Source organism: Corvus moneduloides, chromosome 3 (genome assembly GCF_009650955.1).
Source record: "Corvus moneduloides isolate bCorMon1 chromosome 3, bCorMon1.pri, whole genome shotgun sequence".
Classification (NCBI taxonomy): Eukaryota; Metazoa; Chordata; class Aves; order Passeriformes; family Corvidae; genus Corvus; species Corvus moneduloides.
Genome location: NC_045478.1, coordinates 24177724 through 24192796, shown reverse-complemented (window position 1 = coordinate 24192796; position 15073 = coordinate 24177724). Strand labels below are relative to the sequence as shown.

The window sequence follows — 15073 nt, the reverse complement described above, 5'->3', positions numbered from 1 at the left end:
TCATGATGCATGGTCACCCACTGCCCTCAACCTGAGAAGCAAAAACTAAAGTGGATAGGACTATCAAGTTGCCCAGAGAATTTCGTTCTGACAGTAACTTAGTTCCATGAAGGGGAGAGTTTTTCCTTAGTATATGCACACAATCTTTCTTTTTCTTTTGAATTTTTTAATCCAGAAGTGGCTTCTTCAACTGTTGTAGGCATTCTACTCCATTTTAGAAGCAACCATTTCAGTGGTCGCCTTCTTTATGAGATCACTCACAATTTATTGAAACAGATTTGAAAAGCAGACGAGACTTTGTTTAAAGAGTCATAGAATCATAGAATGTTTTAAATTTAAAGTTTCCTTAAAGATCATCTTGTTCCAATCACCCTGCCATGGACAGGAACATCTTCCACTAGACCAGGTTTCTCCAAACTTTATCCAACCTAGACTTGTATAATTCCTGGGATCCACAACTTCTCTCAGCAACCTGTTCCAGTACCTCACCATGCTCATGTCGTGTAATGACATTTAACTTGGAAAATGTTGTAACTGAGAGACCATGAGGTTCAGTGCAGCTCTGGAAATTTGGGAGGTGTGAATATGAAATGAATTTTTTGTAAAATACGTCTTAACACACCAGTATTTAATTTTTTTCACTTAAATTTGCAGCTTATCAGCTCAGGAAGTGCCAGCCTCCACCCACAGTTCCACATGCAGATTTGTTCACAGAAGATGATGACTTTGAAATAGGTAAAAAGAGAATATTTCTTTCTCTGTGTTCTGTTTCCCTTGAATTCTAGTTAAACTAAGCTATTTCATCTTCCACCTGATATTTTGATATACTTCTGTTTGAAGGATTTTTTAAGCCTTAACTTTTTTTCAATACTTTTTTCAGGAGATTTTGTGAAGTACAGGTGCCATCCTGGTTTCACCCTTGTTGGACAAGATATATTAACCTGCAAACTGAATGCACAGTTGCAGTTTGAAGGATCTTCTCCATCCTGTGAAGGTAAATATATACTTGCATGGTGTGTATATCATTAATATGCATCCTACATAAAGCATCAAAATTTTAGGCACTATCTTCTCGTTGGTGTTTAAAAGAATATTTTCCATTTACTTCTTTAATATCTAAGAAATGCACATGTTTTTATATATTGGGCCCTAAGAATTTTAGACAGAAATTTTATTCTTTAGAACCAATGAGAAGTGGTTTTAACTATTTGTCTCCACCATTACTGAAACAATGATTTCTAAAATAATTTTTTAAAATATTTTATATTGCTTCATATCAAACCAAAGATTTGTTTTTACTTTTGAAGAATACTAAAAATATGAGTTTAAATTAATATTTCAAAATAAAATAAGAAATCGTTCTCTGTGCTTGAAAAATACGGTGATGTTTTATAACAAAGTCACAAGAAAAAGCTGTTCTAAAATAATCTTTCACCTATTCATATTGTGTTCGTAATTACAGCATTTCCAACAAGGAACTAAAAAAATTAATATGAATGATGCTTAGATATGCATTTATATATAATTTCCTCATCTTCATGGAAAAGAAGTTTATCTCGGAAATTTGTATTCAGTCTTCCAAGTTTCATTTTCCAAAATATGTTTTTTGGGGGTTTTTTTTCTTCATTTTGTTTCATTTTCTTAAATAGTGGATGACAAAAATGTTTTGAAATGTGGAAAAATTGATCAAGAAAGCATCTGTAGAATTTTTGTTCTGAAGTACCTCAAAATTTTGGGGGAAAAAGTTACTGATAAGATGCTATCATTAAAATTTAAGGAAATCAAAAAGTGAACAGAAGTTCTCATATTCAGTATTTTGTATTATCCAGGTTTAGTTTTCATCTATAATATGCAATTGAGGATGGGGCATCTTCTATATCATGAGGTAAAAATATCCATATGCACAAGAGGTAGTGCTGGAAGCACAACAACAATTGTGACACTTTAATAATAGTTGTATGTGTATCTTCCTTTCTGTTACCCTGGTTCTCTATTTCCATTATTTAAAAATTAATAAAAGATTCATAATACAAACTGTATTAGTTTATTGATGCTGTGTTACGATCCGGTTTAAACCCAGAAAAGCAAAGAAAGCTAAGTCTTTGAGCATAAACTGGAAAGAACTTAGAAGGTTCAAAATATTCCCAGAAACGAGATTAAAACCAAATGAGATTAAATATTGTTGCCAAAAAAAGGATGTATTTTATTTAATAGTAGAGAGGCAAAGAGAAGGGAAGAGAGAAAGAGAGAGAGAAAGAGAGAGAGAAAGAGAGAGAGAAAGAGAGAAAGAGAGAGAGAGAGAAAGAAAGAAAGAGAGAAAAAGAAAGAAAGAGAAAGAAAGAAAGAAAGAAAGAAAGAAAGAAAGAAAGAAAGAAAGAAATAGAAAGAAAGAAAGAAAGAAAGAAAGAAAGAAAGAAAGAAAGAAAAAGAAAGAAAGAAAGAAAGAAAGAAAGAAAGAAAGAAAGAGAAAGAAAGAAAGAAAAAGAAAGAAATAGAAGTGTGCATGGGGGGTGGGGGGACAGGGAGAAGTGACAGGGGTTAGGTGGAAGCATATCATCCATCCGAGGGTATCAATGACGTCTCGTTGCTCTCCTCCATCTGGTCTGCTGGTGGTGAGGGTCCCCCGTCACCGCCGTGGCCACACCACCACACACCGCCACACGCCACCACACCACACGCCGAAGAGTACAGAATCCCGTGGATTAATATACACTTTGGGCCAGGTGGGAACGCCCATGTGTCTCTCTTGCAGGGGCTGGCTTGACACTGTCCCTTGCAACACTGAGGGTCTGTTGCATCATCTCTGGTGCTCTGGTGCAGGGTCTGGGGACCCCTTTGGGCGGGGCCCCTGTGATGGGCCATGTCACCCCCTTCTGCTGTGGATAAGCTTCCCCCACAGTGAGGACCCCTCAGCTGGGCTCCTCTGCACAGTGGAGGATGGGCAGTCACTGTGCCTCTGACCAGAGGCTTTTCCAACACACACCCAAAGCCTCTCCTCCCCCTCCCCTTTGGTGGAGGGTCTGTGTGAGCCTGGCAGCTGATAGCCCTGGGGCTGTGGTCCTCATCTTGGAGGTGTTAAACCTGTGCTTTGTGACTGTCCCCAGCCCTGAGTTGTTACTTTATCTTATCTTCATCAGTGAGCAGTGTCAGGCCTCAGTCAGGGCCCCATTCAGGGTGTGTTGGTCTTCTCTGCAGCTTTTGTAATACAGTTTTAGAAGTCCTTTAAGAAAATGTTTAAGTCATAAAATATAATATTTCAGTCTCTGACATGCTGTAATATATTTTATGCATTTATAAGTAATTTATCTTCATGAACACCCATACTTGAGATAAAGTGGGGTTTTTTACCTCCCCTTTTTTGACTCGTGCATAGAATTAGCTGGTATCTGCCATGGATTCCGAGATGAGACTCCATATCTTTGTTTTGAGTGGAAAAAAATCATTATTCATTTCAGGACCCTCATCATAAAATATTCAGAAGTAATAGGAATACGGTGTACTTCTGTATCTTTCTTGATCGGATAACTGAATACTTATTAAGGTTTGATTTCTTTTTTTAATCAATGTATTTCTCTGTTATAACTGTAATATTTTAATAAGATGATTATACTGCAAATCCAGACTTCATTTTTTAGTTAACGGTAACAGCAGTAACTTAACGTTGACTGTGCCAATTAAAGTGTAAATGTAAAATAAAAGCCTGAAGTAAACTGAAAAGTTATTGTAAAATCTGCAGAGATATTAGGAGCGTCTGATCATGATTAGCCATCTATAACAATTCTTGCAAATGCTGTGCAAACTGCTGTGCTTTCTCTGGCTGTATCCTGTGAATACAGCAAAACTTTGTTACAAGGATGGCATCAAAATAAATAATCTGATAATGAAAAATAAAAGTGCCATCGAGTGATTCAGAGACAGTAGACAATAGAACTGGAGGCATTAGAGTAAGATTCTGGCGCAGTTATTTTGGACAGACATAAGGGAGTAATTTCTTGAGGTAAATTGGGATGCACCTGATTTCCTTTCTTCAGCCAAGTTTTAATTTTAATTTTAGGATCTGAAAAGTAGAATTTCTTGGTTTTATTTCTATCCCAGCCTCCCCAGTATTACTATGGAGAAAAATGTTTAATGTAATTCTTATTTTATGATAAATCCCTAGCTTGTATTTATGAACCACATGAAATATTGGTAGATCATTTAAAAGTTGTGCTTTTAATGACCATCTTTATAGTGTTTACTCCTAGATAAATATTTGAAAGTATTCATATTGCACTTTGAAAACCTAAGTAACTGAAGGGTGGAAATATGTATTTCTGAATCAGAAATTCTGTATAACAGACTCTATACCCAGTGTGCCATATCTAGCACTGGTCAGTAATGATTTTCCAGTGAAGGATAGAAAATCCTCAAAGAAAATTAAGGCCTCAACTCAACTGTAGCTAAACCACTCTTAAGGCAGCAATGTGCTTTATATTTTGAATCCTGTAGAGCTCTTTCTTCAGTAGAATCATTCAGCCCTATTTTGAACCTATGTAAATGCCTTAAATCCACAAAGTTTTGTGCAAGAAGTTACACAATTTATTTATGTAAGATGTGAAGTTATTTCTCTGTCTGCTTTGAACTTGGCACCTGCTGTTTTGCCTTCATGTCCTCCAGTTGTTATGGGGAAAAAAATCACCATACTTATGTCATGATTCTATAGAATAGAAGATATTTCATACCTTTAATCCTTCTTCTCATCCTTCTGAATACCCTGTCCAATTTGATTGTATTTCTTTAGGAGTGATGCAGGATGGAACTGCATTTATACCAAACTATTTGATCCTCATAGACTTGAAAAAAAATTGCTACTTGCTATGCAATTTGCATAATGTATTTCAAACTAATTTTTGAACTGCCTTCTCATATTTCTACGTTTTACCTCTAATTTACAGTTGTTCATATTGTCCTTGTTTAGATCAGCTTCATATTTTTTAAAGATACAAGAACACTTTCCATTTTCCTGAGCTGTGCCACTATGTTGCAGTAGTCAAAAAATATATTTATATGATACAAGGCCAAGTTCTAGGATACTATATACGAGTCTGATGACATATCTGACAGGCAAGAAAAATCTGTCTGCGTGACCACTTCTACATCATTCTCAATAAATGACCTCCAGAGCAGTTATAATCGCACCACATCACAGTTTTCTTACAGCTCCTTTTCCCTTTCTGTCTGAGGATGGATTTTCTCAAAATGTTTGGTGCTGTGTTAACTTGCCAGGTATTTTCTAACATACAGAGCCCTAGGCACCCTAGAGAACATGCTGTCCATGTGCATGAGTTTATATTTACCAGTAGTTGAACAGTTGTGATTTCTGTTTCTACACTTGGAGCTGCTGCTCTCATCCTGTCCCTATATCCTCTTTCTACAAAAATCTTTCATTTTTTAATTGCTGCTAGGGAAGTGTAGAGATGTAAGTTAAAGCATGATGAGCATTGTGACAGGAAGAAATATTCCTGTACTGGTCACAAAAATTGCGGTACCTTTATTTAAGTGCTTGGGTACTGTGCCAGATGATTTTCAGGAATGCATTTCTGTCAAGATATATTTGTGGATCTTACACAAAAAACATTTTTATAATGAACGTATATTGTGAAACTGTGGACAAAATGTATCAGACTTCAACAGGAAACAGATTTGAAAAAATCAGTCCTGCATGAGAGGCAAAATGTTAAAGAAAAACAGTGACTAAAAAAACTTCCTAATCAAACCAGTGTTTAGGGTATAAAATTTACAGTATTTTAATATAGTATACTCCATTCAGTATGCAGAGATCATAAATGCCTATGAATACCAGGTGAAACTTTACCTGGTATTGTTACAAGTTCAGACTTTAAATAACAGGGGAAGTGGTTGCTAAGAAGGTCTTACTTGGATGTCTTGGAGCATTCTGTATCCAAAATGAACACTTTACATAGAACTTGTGTACTTTCAAATGATCTGGTATGCCTAGATGTTCCAATAAGTTGTCATGCTCATGTAACAGGCTTTATTCTTAAAGCTGGGTCTTTTTTTTAAGACCTCAAATAGAAAACAATTTCCAAATGAAAAGTACCAGTACTTTTACCTCACCTGCGTGAATGATCTCACCAACATATGTGAATCCCTCGACTGAAACTGCTTTGGACTCTAGCAAATTTCTTTCTGCATGGATGCTTTACTATCATTAATAAATTAATATAATATTTCCTAAATGAAAGGTTTATAAAAGTAGTCTGGTTTCGGTGCATATTATAGGGAACTTTTTTCCCTTCCATCTAGAATATGGTTTTAACATGTTTTCATTTGGAAACTGAACCTGAAGCAGGCATTTCATGGAGAAGAAGCACATTGTTTCATTGCTATTCTTAGTGTTCTTTTTGTGTCCTTTGCAGCACAATGTCCAGCAAATGAAATTCGTACAGAATCATCAGGAGTGATCCTCAGTCCAGGGTATCCAGGCACCTATCCCAATTCTCAGACGTGTTCTTGGACTATTAAGGTTGAGCCAGGATATAACATCTCCATTTTTGTAGAAATGTTTCAAAGTGAAAAGCAATTTGATGAGCTGGAGGTATTTGATGGTAAGAGAGATTTAAATTCTATCTAATTACACAAGAACAAATATTGGGCGGAGTGAGCCTTGATTTCCAGTTGTTGGGTTCATAATGCAGTGATACTGAAACTTAAACTATGATTCAGAATTCCTATTACTTTTGCCTTAAATCTAAATCTATTAGCCAATGGAAGTTCTTATAGATGTATTCAAGGCAAAGAAGATTTTAAATTTTCTTAGGTTTTGTTACAGGAGGAGCACTAACAGCTGCAGCTTCCCTAGGAAAGTCACACGGTTTTCCGTTTCCTGGGAAATGCATGGAGGTGTCTGAAAGGAGAAGTTAACATGCTGGTCCATAATGGTTCATTTCTGCTGAAGAAGTGTTTTGGGGTTATAATTCCATTTGTCCAAATTAATAAAATTATTTGAGTCTAAATACTGAAATTTGAGTTCAAATACTCTGTCTGCTTTCTCCATAGCATTAGCACACCAGTGCTGTTCACTGTTTGAATACACCACTGTTAAAGCATTCAACCATCTGTTTTGGGACAAAGAGCAGAGAAACTACCAAACCTCATGTTCTAGTATTATTAATAGTCACCTCTCAAAGGGCCCTACTTAATTCTTATTTTCTACTACATTCTGAACTTATTATGACTTATTATGTTCTCACTGATTGACAAGGATAACTAGTCTCTGATTGTTCTTAAATATATTTTTATTCATTTAGAGACCATTATCATATCTTCCTTTATTAACCAAGAATATATTATAACTATGACAGAAATGATGAATATTCACTATGGGAGTTTCACAGCATGAAAAATATTAAAAGGTCCTATCTTTTGAGGTATCCAGGTATTCTTCTGAAACATTAAGTTTCTAATGTCTAAAATTGCTAATTTTTTCTTTCACTTTTTGATAAAAAACATTCTAAAAAATCACAATATTTTTAATGCTTTTATAAATACCACTTCATTAGCATATTTTTTCTTCATAACATGTATGCTGGTCCAGGTGAGGTTAATGCAGAAAATAGTCTGCAAAAAATCTATTAAGACTTGCTTTTCCTCCATTCTATTTTGTATCAAAGACAGTATGTAGCATGACTGGAACTTTTCTAGTGGTCTGATCTCTTTGTTTTCTTTTGAGAAATTCTGTTGAAATGGCATAATTTTACTGATGTATATTTTTGTTTTCTTTCCTCTGAATTTAAATGTAATGAAACCAGATTATCAATAATAGATCTGAGAGGAGAGTTAATGTAGTTTCTACATTTTTAAGCCCTTTAATTTCATAGCATGAAATGATATTTTTACAAATTCATCCCTACTGCAGCTCTGCAGAAGCAATTTTTTCTACCACCTACCAGCAACCTTAAGTGAAAAAGATAATGGCATATTTATAACCTCTCAACTACAGTGTCGTGTAGAGATTCCTGAGCTAGCTCTCAACAATTTGATATTCAAATATGGCACATTGCAGTGCCTTGCAGAGATACTTGCTTTTGTCCCTGTGGCCACATTAGCAATGTGCTCTGCTGGACTAATTAGTTGTACATCTCAGCATGATGAGTTTTTGGAGGCAGAAGGCAATGCTGATGTGGCATGCTGCTTCCACTGTTGGCTATAACTCAGACTCAAATGTTGGTGCATTTTGCAGCAAATATATGTCATATTGTGGGGCCTTGTGTGGTTTAAGACAGTGTACTTTATCTAGATTAGTAGAACTGCACTGATCTATCTATAATAGGTAAAGATACATCATCAAACTTTATGCAGAATCTGTATAAAGATTTGCAACGCAAATTTTAGAGAATTAGGGTTGCTAAAGCACATGTCTCTGGTTGCCTTGTAAGGCAGCTTTGGAATGCAACCCACAGCAGGGACTACACCTACCTGACTGCACTGTACATTATGGTGCTTCAGTAGCTGGATGATGATCAGGACAGGCATCCAGTAACTGAGGTCACCATGGTCAACTGGGTCAACAAGCCATTCCTACTTACCAGTCATACCCTTAGAAAATCCTACCTGGATTCTAAACCAGAGAAGCCATAAATGTTATATGAACATAATTATTAAAATATTTTGAACTTGAAAACACTGCATTCATACTATTTACACTTAACAGCATTCATTTAATACAGAAAATATTCTTCTTTTCTCTCTGAAATAAACCAAAACCTATCACTGAAAATAAAAGGAAATGTCAACTTTTATCTAATATTCAAGAGAACATCATATGACAGATCACCACACCAGAAGCTGAATATTTATTTCCTTATATAGACACACTCTGAAATAATAATTAAATAAATGTCAGTTTCAAGAAAAACTGAGTCATGCTGCTGACCTTCCTGAACACCATCTGAAGAGCTGACTGCTAGGTAAGGTACAGACACTAAAACTCAGCTCCAGGAAAAACAAAGCAAACTAAAAGACATTGAATCAATCCTCTGATCTCCCAATGACTAAAAAATGTGGTGTGGCATATGGTGCTGAAAACTAATTTCGTGATCACTAATAAGGATCACCTACCTATCACCTACCTCTTTGTAGGTAGTTTATTTGTAGAAGTCCCTTTTTTAGTCCCTTAATATGAGAATTTTGAAATAACATTTACATTCCAAACTGTAACAAGTGTATTAAACAGATTTACAAACCTAAAGTGAAGCTCAGAGTAACTGAGTCAAATGTCATCTTCTAAATAATTTTTTCAAGCAAAAACAGGAATTGACCCTAGCATCCCTTATCATTTATCCTACACTGTAACCATCAAACACTAACTCCTTAATATGATAAACAAACAAGTCATGAAGCATTTTGATGCGGGCATGCTGAGCAACCTATGCCTAAAACAATGCTTATTTGTTCTTATTTTGTATATGCATTCAGAATTTGTTAAGTAATACTTAGTTGTAGTATTGTCATTAGGGTGACTGAAATGCAGTTCCTAAGAACTGGGAGGTAATGTTAATATTTATGGTTTTGTGGCTTCCATAGCCTCCCTTTTGTACCTGAAATGTCCCAATCAGAAAATACACCTTTTTGATTGAACTGTATGGGGCTGACAACAATTGTATTCAACTTTTAGGTGTCATTTGATTCAGTTTTATTTTTGTATTCTCATGTAACATAAGAAGACCTGATCAGGCTGTAGCTGCTCAAACTCAGCAAAAAATGAATGAAGAAGCTCTTTATTTGTAATAGCAGCTCTGACCAAGATAATGTTGGTTGAACATGGCTTTCTTAAAATTGAAAAAGCATGGAGCAAAAGACATAGTGAGCATATGGAAGGGAGTGGTTCAGCTGTAGAAAACATAACCTTCATATGGAGGAAAAAAATGCCATTTCATGTTGTAGAAAGCTTCCAGTTGGAGATTGGATTGATATATGGATTTTTTTCTCTTTCATATATGTTGTTAGATAATTAGTCCTGAAATCATTATCTATGCCTCCAGGATTTTATTGTGGTTTAGGGCCAGGACACATTTTTTCAGCATCTTGTATTTACTGTAAATGTATATCTTTCTACACTAAAATGAAACTATAATAAACATATTAATTAACAGAACTGAGTCCTAGAGAAGTGTATAAATTTGTAGCACTTGTACATATCTGTATTCCACAGTGACACAGTGATGATCTTACATGTGACAGGTTTTTTTAGCTACTGTGTTCACTATGTAACATGGTGGTGTTTAAATTATGCAAGATGTACAATACCAAAGAATGTATACATTTGAAATATGTATACAAAATAAATTTGTATACATATTTCTAACTCACTAGTTATAAAAAAGCTTAAATAAATAATAGATTTAAAAGGGCAAGGAGCAGAAACCCAACCTTATTCAATGTAATTGTGCCAAATAGAAATGAATATTTTTTTTTCAATCCACTACTTTTTTCAGTGTTTATGGTGAAATCACTAATTGCTTTATATTTCAATTTGTTTGTACCAAGATTTTTTTATCTTGGAAATATAAAACAATTATAGTGCTCTCTAGTGAAAACCTAAAACCAGATGGACAGCTTAAACATATATATGCTAATTATTTCTCTGACAAGGATGTGTCAGGCTATTTCCTATTCTACCGTGTTCACATTCACAGCTGAGTTAAAATATGGAAAGAATTATTTAAACTCATAGTACTTTAAAACTTCAATAGTGTCTTAATTCCTCTCTGAAGGTTCTTCTGGGCAAAGCCCTTTACTGGTTGCTTTAAGTGGAAATCATACTGGGCAACTGAACTTCACAAGCAGAATGAATCAGCTGTATCTCCGCTGGTCAACTGATCATGCAACCAGCAAGAAAGGATTCAAGATCCGTTACTCCGGTAACTATTCATGCTTTCCATTAAATTATACTTTGTGAGTATACTGTTGTCCACCTATACTTAAAGCCATGACAACTGTTCAGCATCAAAGAGAACTTGTAATATAATGTCTGTTTCTCTGAAGATAATTTATTATAATGTACATTTTAAGGATGTGTAATCATTCTATTGTAAGTTTAAGGTAAGCACAGAACTTGGTCTTTCCATTTTTTTCCAGTGTGCCAGAGATTTCCAGATTAATACTTCTTCAATTAATACTCCTCTTTGTACCTGTTCTCTTGTCTTATCAGACCTGGAGAGAGGCCTTTGAAATGTAGTGGTAGGGATAACCCTTAGATTTACACAGAAGTACTCAGATGTGAGAATTTTTGATCCTGAAATGCTGTGTGGTGCTTCAACTGCAATTCAGTACACAATTACTAGGTTTACAGTTTTGTAGAGTTGCAGTTCACAACTCTCATTACTGTGGTTTTCTTCATGTACAAATAAATGGAAAACTGGGGGGGGGGAGTTGGAAATAAGCCCCTCATTTCTTCAATAGGCTTGAATGTTACCATTCAAGGTATGTCAATCATACCAGAATATCAATCTGGTATGGTGGTAACATGAAAATACATAAGTAGTCTATCTAAATAGTGCCAAAATTATCTCCCTTATTAATAATAAAAATTAAGAAGAAGCATACTGCAGTACTGGATTATATGTTATGTGTAGACATATTGACCCTTACTCATTTTGCAGCCTGTTTATGATGTTTCCACACATACATCTACGGACACATTGCTGCTAAAAGGCTTGGCTTAGAGATCATTTACATGATGTGAATAGTGTGTGTGAGAGATAAAGGTGATAATTGCTGTCATTAACATTTGCTTTTTCTCTGTTTGGACTTGATTAGCAATGTAAAGGTTGTGTGTGTTAATTTTGGTGGCTAATAATTGTCAGTATAAATTACGTAGAGAAAGGAATACTAAGAATGTTTTAGCAGAACATTTCATAAAACACCAGGTATCTCCCATTTAGTCATGCTCTTTGGGGAGACAGTTTTTGGGAAGCTCACTCCTTTTCTGTACCATCCATGCACTGCCTGTCTAATTTCTGGAAAGTTTCTCTTGTTACTGAAACATAAGATTAGGGATCAGCTCAGAGCATAATAATTATTGTTCAGGGGATTTAAAAACTAAGCAGAAACTGTGAGAAGTCAAGAAAAAAATCAGTCAATTAAAGCATTATCTTCACCTGCACCTTTGGATGATTACTACAGGCAAACTGAAGCTGAGGGATGGGGAAAGTTGTTTTCAAGCATACTGGAGATTTTTTCCATAGTAAAAAAAAAATTGCAGGACTTAATAGATGGATTGAGAGTGTGCAAGAGGGAACAAAGAGAACCTGTTGCATCAGAGTCCTCAAGTGCGGCAGTGAAGCGAGTGGGCTTTCAGTCATTAATTCAAAGTGAGGAAGTAATATCAGGGTTACATTAGTAGACTTAAGGTAAAGAATTTGTTTTGTAAGTATCAAATTATTAAGGAGACTAATTTTTGAGGAATGGGAAATTATTTTGTACCGTTGCATGTACACAAAACATGTTTTGCAGTACTGAAGAAGTGGTCTGTAATTGCTAGGCTCAATCATGGCACTAGCTATGACTAACAATAAAATTGGAGGACTGGAAACAGATATGCAATCCTTATGGCTACGTTTTAGGAACAAACAAGAGTTTAGCTTTTTCCGTTTCACTAACAGTCAGTGCCTCCCTTTTTCTCTAAACTTCTGTCCATTTTACATGAGATTCAATTGAAATAATCAGCATGAAAGAAGAGGAACAGTGAGCAGCAGCATAAACAATTGGAATTGAATCCTAATGAGGGAGAGCAACATCATGAAAGTAGGAAAAATACAAGATCCCAAAAAGGCTATTGATACTGTGGCAGCTGTGACTAAGCCAGCAGGCTCCCTCACGATGAAGAACCTATTGAAATGTATTACTGCCCTCCCATAACCCTTCTCCAGCTATGTCTGTGCACAAAATTTTGTAAAATGTGGTTTTGTCACAGCTAGATTTCACTTGTAGATACAAATTTTATTCACTGTTACAAAGTGCTAGAAGCTTTTATGGGAATGCTTAATATTTTCTTTAGCATACAACCTTAATTGTGTAAGCTGTTTGCTTATTATTAGTATGTTTGCTATCATGTAGTATAAGGCTTTTTGCTAAATCTCAGTAGAAAAAAGCTGTAGCATTACAGGAGATGGGTATTCTTTTAAAGGCTTTGACATATTATAGAGGCAATAGCATAGATTTTAGTCTAGATTATACATTTCCTAACTGCACTAATGCCTAGATATTAAATGGTCTCTTTCTTAATCTACAGAGTATTTGCATAGCATCCCTCAATTATTTATAACCCTACATGCACATTTCTATCCATGCAAGCTACGGTAAAAGCATAACTAAGAAGAGGCAGATGATTTTTTTTCCCCAATTATTGGTAGAAGGAGATAAAGTGCACTACAGTACCTGGCATATCTGCTGGAGGCACAAGGACTTGGGAACAAGATGGGTACTTCATTTGCTACTTTTCAAGTTGACGTTGCCACTATAACATTTACAGGCTTTTGTTTAACTTTTGGTTAGTCATTCAAGAGTAAATAAATCAAGTGGTTACTTAGCTAATTTTTAATTTCCTGCCAATAGAACTATTTAACCTTGTGCCTTGGGTTAAAGTGGCCAGGTTTTTGTAGCGGGGGGGGATCCAAGTATGTCTTCTGTGAGAAGCTGCCAGAAGCTTCCTCCATGTCCAAAAGAATCAGGTCCAGCCAGTTCCGAGATGGACCCATGGCTGGCCACGGATGGTGGTAGTGCCTTTGCAATAACATACTTTAAAAAAAAAAATATATACTCAGCAGCAGCTAGAAGGAGTGAGAATACATGAGTGACAACTCTGCAGAAACCAAGGTCAGTGAAGATGGAGGGGGAAGAGGGTCTCCAGGTGCTGAAGCTGATTTTCCCCTGCAGCCCATGGTGAAGACCATAGTGAAGACAATGGTGAGTCAGGCTGTCACCCTGCAGCCCATTGAGGTGCATGGTGGAGCATATCCACCTGCAGCCCCTGGAGGATGCCATGACAGAGCAGGTGGATGCCTGAAAGAGGCTGTGACCCTGTGGGAAATCCATGCTCCTGGCAGGACCTGTGGTCCCACAGAAAGAAGAGCCCTAGCTGGAGTAGATCTGCTGGCAGAACTTGTGACTCCATGGGGGACATGAACTGGAGCAGTCTGTTACTGAAAGACTGCAGCCTGTGGAAGGGACTCATGCTGGAGCAGATTCTGAAGAACTACAGTCTGCGAGAAGCACTCCTATTGGAGAAGATCATGGAGGACTGTCTCTTGTGGGAGGGACCCATGCTGGAGCAGGATAAGAGTGTGAAGAGTACTCCCTCAAATGAGAAAGGAGCAGCAGAAACAACATGTGATGAACTGAGTGCAGCAGTGATTCCCCTTCCCCTGTGCCAGGGAATCTGGAGTGAAGTTGAGCCCTGTATTGCTCTTTAACCCTAACACACCACTAAGGCCCACCCAGCTGCTTGCTCACCCCCCTCCCACAGCGAGATACAGGATGGGGTAGAGAATCAGAAGAATAAAAGAGAGAACTTGTGGGATGAGATAAATAGGTAACATTTAATAGGTAAAACAAAAGCTGCACACACATTCAAATCAAAACAAGGAATTCATTCACCACTTCCCATTGACAGGAGTTCAGCCATTTCCAGGAGATCTTGCAGGGCTCCACCAGTCTTAACGGTGACTTGAACATAACTTGCAACCTTGGTCCTTCCTTCTTCTTCTCACAGCTTTTATTGTTGAGCATGACACCATATCTTATGGACTATGTCTTTGGTCAGTTGGGGTCAGCTGTCCCATCTGTGTCCCCTCCCAAATTCCTGTGCACCCCCAGCCTCCTTGCTGGTGGGGTGGTGTGAGAAGCAGAAAAGGCCTTGACTCAGTGTAAGCCCTGCTCAACAATAACATCCCTGTATTATCAACACTGTTTACATCAGAAATCCAAAACACAGCCTCATATTAGTGCCTATGAAGAAAATGAACTGTATCCTAGACAAACCAGCAAACCTGGTAAAAAAAGAGAGGAAGGG

At 36.6% G+C, this 15073-nt stretch overlaps 1 protein-coding gene across 2 annotated transcripts in view; it reads left to right on the top strand.

Moving 5' to 3' along the window:
• Nucleotides 1-15073, top strand: part of CSMD1 (CUB and Sushi multiple domains 1) — a 1116713-nt gene that overhangs the window by 1011419 nt on the left and 90221 nt on the right. For both annotated transcript variants that reach the window (XM_032104597.1, XM_032104596.1), the window contains exons 45-48: nucleotides 655-735; nucleotides 881-994; nucleotides 6420-6608; nucleotides 10776-10922. In XM_032104597.1, the coding sequence (XP_031960488.1) occupies nucleotides 655-735; nucleotides 881-994; nucleotides 6420-6608; nucleotides 10776-10922 (531 nt within the window). The remainder of the gene's footprint in view (nucleotides 1-654; nucleotides 736-880; nucleotides 995-6419; nucleotides 6609-10775; nucleotides 10923-15073) is intronic.